Genomic DNA, 10,034 nt, shown 5'->3' with positions numbered 1-10,034 from the left:
AAAAGTTATTCTCTGAGTAGGTACCTGTGCCTGTGAATAATATTATTAAGAATTACATTTTTGAATTTTTATTGTAATAGGTCGAAAGATACGAGGTATGATTAAATAAACGTTTTAATATTAGATAAATGTGTCTTAAACTTTTAGATGGAAACAAAATTATTTGTATTATATATGGACTATTATGATAAGTACTCGGTTTTCACTTTTAAAGTTCTATTTTTTATAGATCTTCAACATTTCTGTGAAATGCACAGCAACGAAGTTCTATTTTTAATTTAAAAACGTTATGTTACCATAAATATTATTTATAAGATGTTATTTATTTGTAAAATAAAATATTTCATTTATTTAAACCTTAGACGATTGAATATAGGTACAATTTCTTGATTATATTTTGTCAAAGTACCTAACATTTTAAATTTCAAAAACGGTCAGTGTACCAAATACAGAACGTGTATCTAATAATTTATATTATATATATATATTTTTACATAAATGAAAATGTAACATTCCCTTGTGTAATAATTATGTTGTTGTTAAAGTTAAGTGATAGCAAATTGCAATAATAACATACAAATGAATGCATGCAAATTAATAGCACATTATGTTTTATTGCCTTATCCATCCGTTTTATCTAAGTACGGAATGTAGAAATTGTTCAAAATAAATAATTTGTTGAAATCTTCCAGACACTAGGTACATGAACTTGTTTCTTTTACTACAGTTCTGAAAATACTAAATGTGTACACGAATTAAACGTATTGTGAACATACCTACGTGGCATTTTCATTATCCTAAGACGACTGATATAAGTGATATGCACCTAAACAATATATAGGTAGGATAGGTTCGTTAAGTTGCTTTAGATGCCCGAAGGGCAAACTGCCCAGAAATAGGAGCCCCGCGTAGCGGGGCTCCGTCGACTCAGGGAACGGGTCAAAGATTTCCACGTTTCACGATATGCCTAGGAATTTCACGATATGCCTGATCTTACGATCGGCCGCCGACATGGACAAAAGATGAGATTGACGTCATTTTTTTGTGATCAAATTGTTAATTGTGTGGAATATGCTAACTGAAAGAACATTAAAAGATCTAGAACGGGAAAAAAACTGTGCACGAAACCCTCCTGATAATTTAATAAATAAATTACACGATCCACTATCTCGTGACGCATGTTTTACATTATCGGGCAATTACTTCTTTATTACAATTAGAAATATATAGCTGGTCAACCAAATCTTGTCAGTAAAAAAAGGCACGAAATTCAAATTTTCTATGGGACGATATCCCTTCGCGCCTACATTTTTCAAATTTGCCGCCTTTTTCTACTGTCAAGATCTGGTTGACCAAGTATATTTGTTTCTAAAAGCCAACGTGACGTGCAATGCAACGCGAATTCTGAACCATAACATAAGCTGCAATTAGGTACCTACATTAACCTTTTCGACGCCGTGTCAAGCACAAAAGCTGTCACTCGGACGCCACGTCACCGAAGTGTCAAAACTGAAATTGAACTTTATGCATAATGCACTTAGGTTTATGTTGCTCTGTGGTCTGTGACCGATTAATCCGTCTTTGGCGTTGGACCTACGGAGCGGATATATGCGCCATTGGCGTCTAAAAGATTAACCCTTTGACCGCAAAGGACGTCCATATAAATAGGTACCTACATGACAAGGCCCTGGCTTGTATCATTAAACGTGTGACGTCAAAACTAATAATAGTTTTAGAAGTTTAATGACGTTTAAAATAACACTTGCACTGCGCGTTCTATCAAAATCCTTGCAGACTTGTCTTGGTCTAACTCTAGATATTTAAAATTGAATATAAAATGCACACTGACAGTTGAGCGTTGAGCAGAACAATTTTAACCCTTTTTGGGACCTGGGTTTGGCGGTCAAAGTGTTAAACCTATTTCAGTACCAATTCAAAAGTCAATTTATCAAGAATCATTTTAAACTCATTACAGAAACGTAAATATGTCTAATTAGAAACCTTTTGTTAATTACATTAATTTAGTGTGTTGTCTTCAGATAATGAGATAAGTAGTTAAGTACCTACTTATTGATAATTTATTTTACACTTCAAACAGTTTGATGATAGAACTAATTTGTGTGGATACGTGTATGAAATTGTAAATAAATTAGTAAGCATTTATACTTTTGTGAGTGAAGGTATTTCTAGGATGTTGGTGCCCCTTGTTTTAACACTATGGTAAGTACATCTTTTTTAGTCTAGGAATCTTAACAATTAGGTATCGCTCATAAATTCGCCATCGATAAGTACCCTAATTTTACTTTTCTGTTCCCATAAAAATAAGAGATTGGGGGTAAAAAATGCCCAAAATTTGAATCAGGTAGTTACATCCCAAAATTACGTCAGGATCTATTTTTTTGGATATCGATCGATCGATAACTATTAACACTAAAAATTTACTTCCAGCATGGTAATTATCCTGGAACAATAAGTAACTTTTGTTTGCGTGTGTTCAGTTTGTTTCCTATTATTGCAGCATTATTACGCAAGTCAACGGCAACTGCAACGTGAGCATGAAGAAGTTTCCTGAGAACTTCTTACTTGGGGCTGCGACATCTGCTTATCAGGTCGAAGGAGGCTGGAATGCCGATGGTAAGCTTTCTTGCTTATTTATTTGTAGAATATTTCACTTGAAGAATCCAGATGAAGTTATTTGTACCTATTAGTCTGGCGTTAAATTAAACACAAGTCGTCTCCTTCACGATTTTCGTAGACATCTCTTCTAAATACCTAAAACTGGTATGGATGTGTTCCTCGTGGTCTCTAGAATACGAATTGACCGGTTTTAGTTTATGGAGAGGGGGACGTGTCGATAAAAAGGGGGGGAATGTGGGCGGCCGACCAGCATTGATATTTGTTCACATCTTGAGTCCTATGGGACCGATCGGTTCGTTTCAGGTGTCGTTTGAAAGAGTATTAAACGTGCTATTATTGCTTCATAATAACTGTAGTCATAACTGTAGTCGTTTAGAAAATATTTTAAAATATATGATTTTTTACCGTGCATGGATGGCATAAGTACTGACAAAACATGCGTCTAACTCAATAAATTATAACTTTACCGCAATTAATGTTATTACAAAATATACGAGAAATTTCATTAGCTTTCTAAAAACATAAGGTTTATTGGTGTATGGTATTATATAACCATGTAATGATGAATTTTGTTCAGCATGGGTCACTACGCACCGTCACGTAAATGGCGGGCGACCGACCACAACTGTTCATTGTTTCTCGGGTTCTATTTTACTGATCAATTGGTGATGGATACCATTAGAAAGAATGTTAAATGTACAATAATTGGTTTCTAATAACCGTAGTCATAACTGTAGTCATTTACAAAATAATTGAAAATATATGATTTTTACCGTGCATGGACATAAGTACTGGTAAAACATGCTTCTAACTCAATAGATTATAACATTACCGCAATAAATATTTTCAAAATATACGGGAAATTTTATGAGCTATCCAAAAATATAAGTTTTATTGCTTTATAATGTTGTATAACTAAGTAATCATGAATTTTGTTCAGCATGGGTACTGTGCACCATCACGTAAATGGAGCCCGGCCATCGTTGAGTTTTCATTATATTTCAGGTTCTATTTTTCTGATACATGGTGGATACCATTTGCAAGCATATTAAATTTTCTGTGAATACTCGATTGTTTGAAATCTGAGGCCCAAAATAACCATTTTAAAAATATTAAAGAAAATGTTTAATTTTTACCTTAGAGGTTTGCTTAGTGACTGAAATAATTTGAGAAAGAGATAATGTAGTAAATATAGCGTGAAATTTTTAGAGTAAAATCAGCAAACTATTTATTAACTTTCCAAAAATATTGTTTAGTTACCGTACAACTATAAACATATATGTAGGTATGCCAGGACCAATTTCGCCAAGCAAGCAAACACACGGCGCGGCGAGCGCCTGGTAGACCAGCAGCATTCTATTATTGTTTGACAGTACATTTTATAATGTAGGTATCCAAAATGATAAAATATCGATATAAATGATGGTTTGTTTGTTTTGTTTTTTTATCACAGGAAACTTAAGTATAGTTTGACTCTTTTGACAAAAGCCCAGTTCTAGGTTCATAACATCGTTAAGTTCGTAGCTTTCATGATTGCAAAACCACTGCATATGAAGTACTTAATATCTGTGTTGTTATTTGACTCACGCGTCTACACGTAAAACGTTTTCAAACCCACTCCGTAGTTAATAATTTAAAATCACCTTTTTAGTGAGATCTGAGGCTTGTGGCGTTAAAGAGATATTTGTCACCACACGCTCCAGGATGCAAAATAAGTGACTACTATTTGAGTAGCAGCGTATGTCCACATAATAACTATCCGTGAAGTCCGGTTTTAAGTATAGTAATAGTAAGATAAGGTCAATATTGAGTAAACTATCTATATTATATTTATTTACTATTTTATTTTACGGTCTAATTTATAGTTTTTGCTTACCTATTGATTCATTGGCGTTTGGCATTGTAGTTTTAGCTTGTAAGTATGACTCTATTGACAGTTATAAGATGTACTACGGTATTTAAATAACGCTCGTCTGTAACTACATGATCTTAGATCTATAATAGCGACTCATAACTTCTCTGTTCGACTGTAAGTCATACAAGAGAGTTAAGTAGCGATTGCGATATAAAAAGCTATAAGTAGAAGGCTTTATCACACGTTTAGAACCTTAAGTGCAAATTGCAGATTATTACTCATATAGATGTTAAGGTTGTTCAATTCACTTTGAGCTATAAGCTATAATACTAGCAGCTTAACATGCAATATAGCGCCCAAAACAGCTACTGTAGATCTTAAATCTTTAGATGAACCTTTTAAACACTTTTATCTCACCAGAGCCTGTAAACTGTAAACTAAGACTATAGATGTAGCTATTCTAGAGCCAGGCTGTCTTTAGGTAAGAAAATAGGTGCTAAGTGTCGCCTAATTGTTTGTTGGGATTTATATGACGGTGCGCAGTGACCCATGCTGAACAAAATTCATTATTACTTGGTTATATAATATCTTACACCAATAAATCTTATGTTTTTGGAAAGATAATGAAATGTCTCGTATATTTTGTAAATACATTAATTGCGATAAAGTTATAATTTATTAAGTTAGAACCATGTTTTAGCAGTACTTATGTGCATGCACGGTAAAAAATCATGTTTTCAATTATTTTGAAAATGACTAAAGTTATGACTACAGTTATTGAAAACCAATAATAGTACGTTTAATATTCTTTCAAATGGTATCTATCACGAACTGATCAATAAAATAAAACCCGAGAAATAATGAAAAGTTGACACCGATCTCCTGCCATTTACGTGACGGCGCTTAGTGACCCATGTTGAACAAAATTCGTAATTACTTGGTTATATAATATCATACACCAATAAAACTTATATTTTTGGAAAGCTACTGAAATTTCACGTACATTTTGTAAGAATATTATTGGAGTAAAGTTATAATTTATTGAGTTAGACGCATATTTTATCAGTACTTATGCCATCCATGCACGGTAAAAAAATCAAATATTTTAAAATATTTTGTAAATTACTAAAGTTATGACTACGGCTATTAGAAACCATTTATTGTACGTTTAATAACCTTTCAAATGGTACCTATCAGAAATTGATCAATAAAATAGAACCCGAGAAATAATGAAAAGTTTACGTCGGTCGCCCGCCATTTACGTGACGGTGCGTAGTGACCCATGCTGAACAAAATTCGTTATTAATTGGTTATATAATATCATACGCCAATAAAACTTATGTTTTTGGTAAGCTAATGAAATGTCTCGTATATTTTGTAATAAAATAATTGCGGTATTGTTGTAATTTATTGAGTTAGGCGCATATTTTATCAGTACTTATGCCATCCATGCACGGTATAAAATCAAATATTTTAAAATATTTTGTAAACGACTACAGTTATGACTACGGTTATTATGAAACAATAATAGCACGTTTAATACTCTTTCAAACGACACCTCACACGAACCGATCGGTCCCATAGGACTCAAGATGTGAACAAATATCAATAATGGTCGGCCGCCATCTTTGCCCCCCTTTTTTTCGACCCGTCCCCCACTCCATAAACTAAAACCGGTCATTTCGTATTCTAGAGATCACGAGGAACACATCCATACCAGTTTTAGGTATTTAGAAGAGATGTCGACGACTTTTCTCGAAACAGGCCGATTTCCACCTGTCTATATGTTTAACAATTCTTCTTTAAAGTTCTCGTAAAGAACAACACTATCACGTCCAACATCTCATATATTAGAGTCGTGGAATGTATGGGGCCCAATACATTCCACGACTCTTCTTTCCGAACAGACTCTAATGAGATATCATCTTATCGTGACTAGGTACATACATTACAGTCATCAAACGAGATTTGATAGGTATATGGCCTCTCACGTAGTGTTAGAGTCTATGTGGAAAGAGTCGTGAAATGTATGGGATCCAATACATTCTACGACCCTTCTCTTTCCGCACAGACTCTAGACGTGTTGATATTCAGTAAAAGCAACTGCTTTCTCAATTCCGCACATATTTCAATTCTAAAATACTGGTTATTTTTAAATTATGATTTTTCATTATCTGTTTCTTGTTATTTAATCAACGCACCAGCAATTTTCTTCTGAATTTACAGGAAAAGGTGAATCAGTTTGGGACTACTACCTTCACAAGCAACCAGATGTAGTACAAGATTACACCAACGGCGACATCGCAGCCGATTCTTATCACCTTTACGAACGGGACGTGGAAATACTTAAAGAATTAGGTGCAAAAGCATACAGATTCTCAATATCATGGACTAGAATCCTACCTGATGGCACTACTAATTTTATAAACCCTCATGGTATAGCATATTATAGCAGACTTATCGATTTACTGCTATCTAATAATATACTGCCTTTAGTAACCTTGTATCATTGGGATTTGCCAATAACTTTCAGCAATAATGGAGGCTGGTTAAACAAAACTACTGCAGATAGATTCGGTGAATACGCTAGAATAGTTTTTAATGCTTTTGGGGATAAAGTCAAGCATTGGATCACAGTGAACGAACCATCTATACACTGCTCTTTTATGTACGAATATGGTATTCACCCTCCGTTGAAGAAAACCCCAGGAGTAGGGTTTTATGAATGTGGAAGGAATTTGCTCCTAGCTCATGCGAAAGCGTATCACATTTATGATATTGAATTCAGGAAAATTCAAGGGGGGAAAGTGGGTTTATCATTGGATGCTGAGTGGCCTATAGCGGCCAGCGACTCTCTAGATGACTTGGAGGCCGTTAAAGACTATTTGGCTTTTAACGTAAGTATCTACCTTGTAAATGTTACAGATCCTTTTAGCCTTAGAAGGTGCTTAGGCGTCTAATGCCGTTGGTTGCACCGAGCGACCAGGTCGCGTTCGGTATAGGCTATTGTGTGATTTGTGTGGTAGCAGTGTTTAACTGATGAAGGCCGCGAGCCAACCCTATGTATAACAGCGTAATTCATTGTTGGGTATAACATAAGACGTTGTTCCTAAAGCGATAATGTCATGAAATAGAAGTAAATAAGGCTATGTAGCAATAATAAAATTATCGATAACTTATTTTAGGCATAGGTAGGAGTTAGGTATTTGTCCGTCCTCTTGACATACATGGCGCAGATCTGATGTCAGGGCTTTCCATACGCGTGTATAGACGTCCTTGACAGTCAAAAGATTAATGCATTAGTAAAAATCTACATACCTAAAGTAACTATAAAGTATCTTACCAAGTTCCTTCTTGCAGGTCGGACAATATATGGACCCAATATTCAAAGGCGATTACCCTGAAAGACTGGTCAATCGCATAGCTGCTGCAAGCAGAAGGCAAGGCTTTACCAAATCCCGTCTGCAACCCATCACAGACAGACAGAAGGCCTACATCAATGGAACAGCTGACTTCGTCGGTATAAATCATTACTACAGTTTATACGTGTACAGAAATGCGTCAGTGAGAGGGATGTATGAGACACCCTCGTTTCTTGATGACACGGGGTTGGGTACTTTTCAAGATCCATCGTGGCCGCAGAGTGCTTTTACACGTATGAGGGTAAGCAATAATTTTCACACTTCTTTCAATCAGCATTAGTTTCCAATTATAGAAAGAATCTTCTATACCCCATTTAACTAATTATATATGGTGTGGTACATGAACCTAACGAGTGTTTTAGTGAACTGTGTGTGTGCTAACTTTAAATACTAACGTTAACAAATAATAACCTTAAACTGTAATTCCAGATATTACATATTGTTTACTAAGTGCGTGAATTTATCATTTTCGATCCACGTAGGTTTAACACCCACAAAACCATGCTAAATTCATCGTAACACTTTCGTTGCCAACTTACTTAGTTTAGTTCATTTCGTGGATTGTACGCTTCCCATAATTTGACTAAAATGACGGAATTACATTGCACTGCGTAAACCACCCAAACGATGAAAAAAGGGAGAGCTCTACATCAAAAACAAACATTTATACTACCTACGAAATAGAGTAGGTACCTAAATAAACCTAATTAAATGTGGGATAAAAAACCGGCCAAGTGCGAGTCGGACTCGCGCACGGAGGGTTCCGCACCATCAACAAAAAATAGAGCAAAACAAGCAAAAAAACGGTCACCCATCCATGTACTGACCCCGCCCGACGTTGCTTAACTTCGGTCAGAAATCACGTTTGTTGTATGGGAGCCCCACTTAAATCTTTATTTTATTCTGTTTTTAGTATTTGTTGTTATAGCGGCAACAGAAATACATCATCTGTGAAAATTTCAACTGTCTAGCTATCACGGTTCGTGAGATACAGCCTGGTGACAGACGGACGGAAGGACGGACGGACGGACAGCAGAGTCTTAGTAATAGCGTCCCGTTTTTACCCTTTGGGTACGGAACCCTAAAAAAAGAATCCAAAAAACCATCTATCAATGATTGTTAAATCAATCTGGTCTAAACTCCATATAATTAATACTTTACCCATTACAGGAACATGCACCAGGCCTCCACTCCTTACTAATGTATCTAAAAGACACATATGCCAATCCCGTGGTCTACATCACCGAAAACGGGTTCCCCATGACGCCCGCCGAAGATCTCAACGACGACAAGAAGGCTCATTACTTGAGGGTGTATTTGGAAGCAGTGCTGGACGCGAAGGCTGGTGGATCCAACTGTCAGGGGTACTTCTTTTGGTCCTTGGTTGACGGTTTGGAATGGGCGAGTGGACTACAGAAGTAAGTTCAAGTTTTGGAGAGTTTTTTTTTGTATTTGTTTAGTACTCTATCATATCCTAAAATCCTAATAGGTTGACGCCGGGATGTCCCGGGGTTTTTTTTTGGAGACAGTGTTGCAATTTTACTTAAATGTGTTTTTAGGGTTCCGTGCCTCAAAAGGAAAAAAACGGAACCCTTATAGGATCAGTCGTGCGTCTGTCTGTCCGTCCGGCCATTGCCCCCCTTTATCTCCGAAACTACTGGGTCTAAAATTTTGAAAAAAATACGCAAAATATAGATGACAGAAAAACCTAGTGCAGTCAAGCGTGTGTCGGACTTAATTACTTAGTTTTTGATCCGACCCCTACGGGTTTTTCAAAGACATTTCATTCATGTTCCACATCAAAAAAATACATTATTAGTATTACGTTCGACTCGCACTTGACCGGTTTTTTAATATTGATCCTAATAGGTACATAAAGTATCTCTTCTCTACGCAGCTACTACTACCTACCTGCCTACCTACCCTAAATTGCTCAACATTTTCAGGTACAGATTCGGACTATACCAGGTGGACTTCAGCGACCCAAGCAGAAAGCGGAGCCCGAGGAAATCAGCTCTTGTCTACAAGGAGATCATACGCAGTGGCACCATCGACTTTGACTACAATCCGGACCCTTACGGAGACAATTTTTTTAAGAATACATAAATTAATTGTATAAG

At 36.0% G+C, this 10,034-nt stretch overlaps 1 protein-coding gene across 1 annotated transcript; it reads left to right on the top strand.

Annotated features, from left to right (window-relative positions):
* Window positions 1-2,545: 2,545 nt before the first annotated feature.
* On the top strand, window positions 2,546-10,034 carry LOC134657397 (cytosolic beta-glucosidase-like). Its single transcript, XM_063512944.1, has 5 exons — window positions 2,546-2,634; window positions 6,719-7,389; window positions 7,853-8,155; window positions 9,085-9,332; window positions 9,861-10,034. Exons 1-5 carry the CDS (start codon window positions 2,556-2,558, stop codon window positions 10,018-10,020), a joined length of 1,461 nt encoding a protein of 486 aa, XP_063369014.1. The 5' UTR covers window positions 2,546-2,555; the 3' UTR covers window positions 10,021-10,034.

This window comes from Cydia amplana, chromosome 20 (genome assembly GCF_948474715.1).
Source record: "Cydia amplana chromosome 20, ilCydAmpl1.1, whole genome shotgun sequence".
NCBI lineage: Eukaryota > Metazoa > Arthropoda > Insecta > Lepidoptera > Tortricidae > Cydia > Cydia amplana.
The sequence above is the reverse complement of the archived record's forward strand: the minus strand, read 5'-3'. Positions and strand labels throughout refer to the sequence as shown.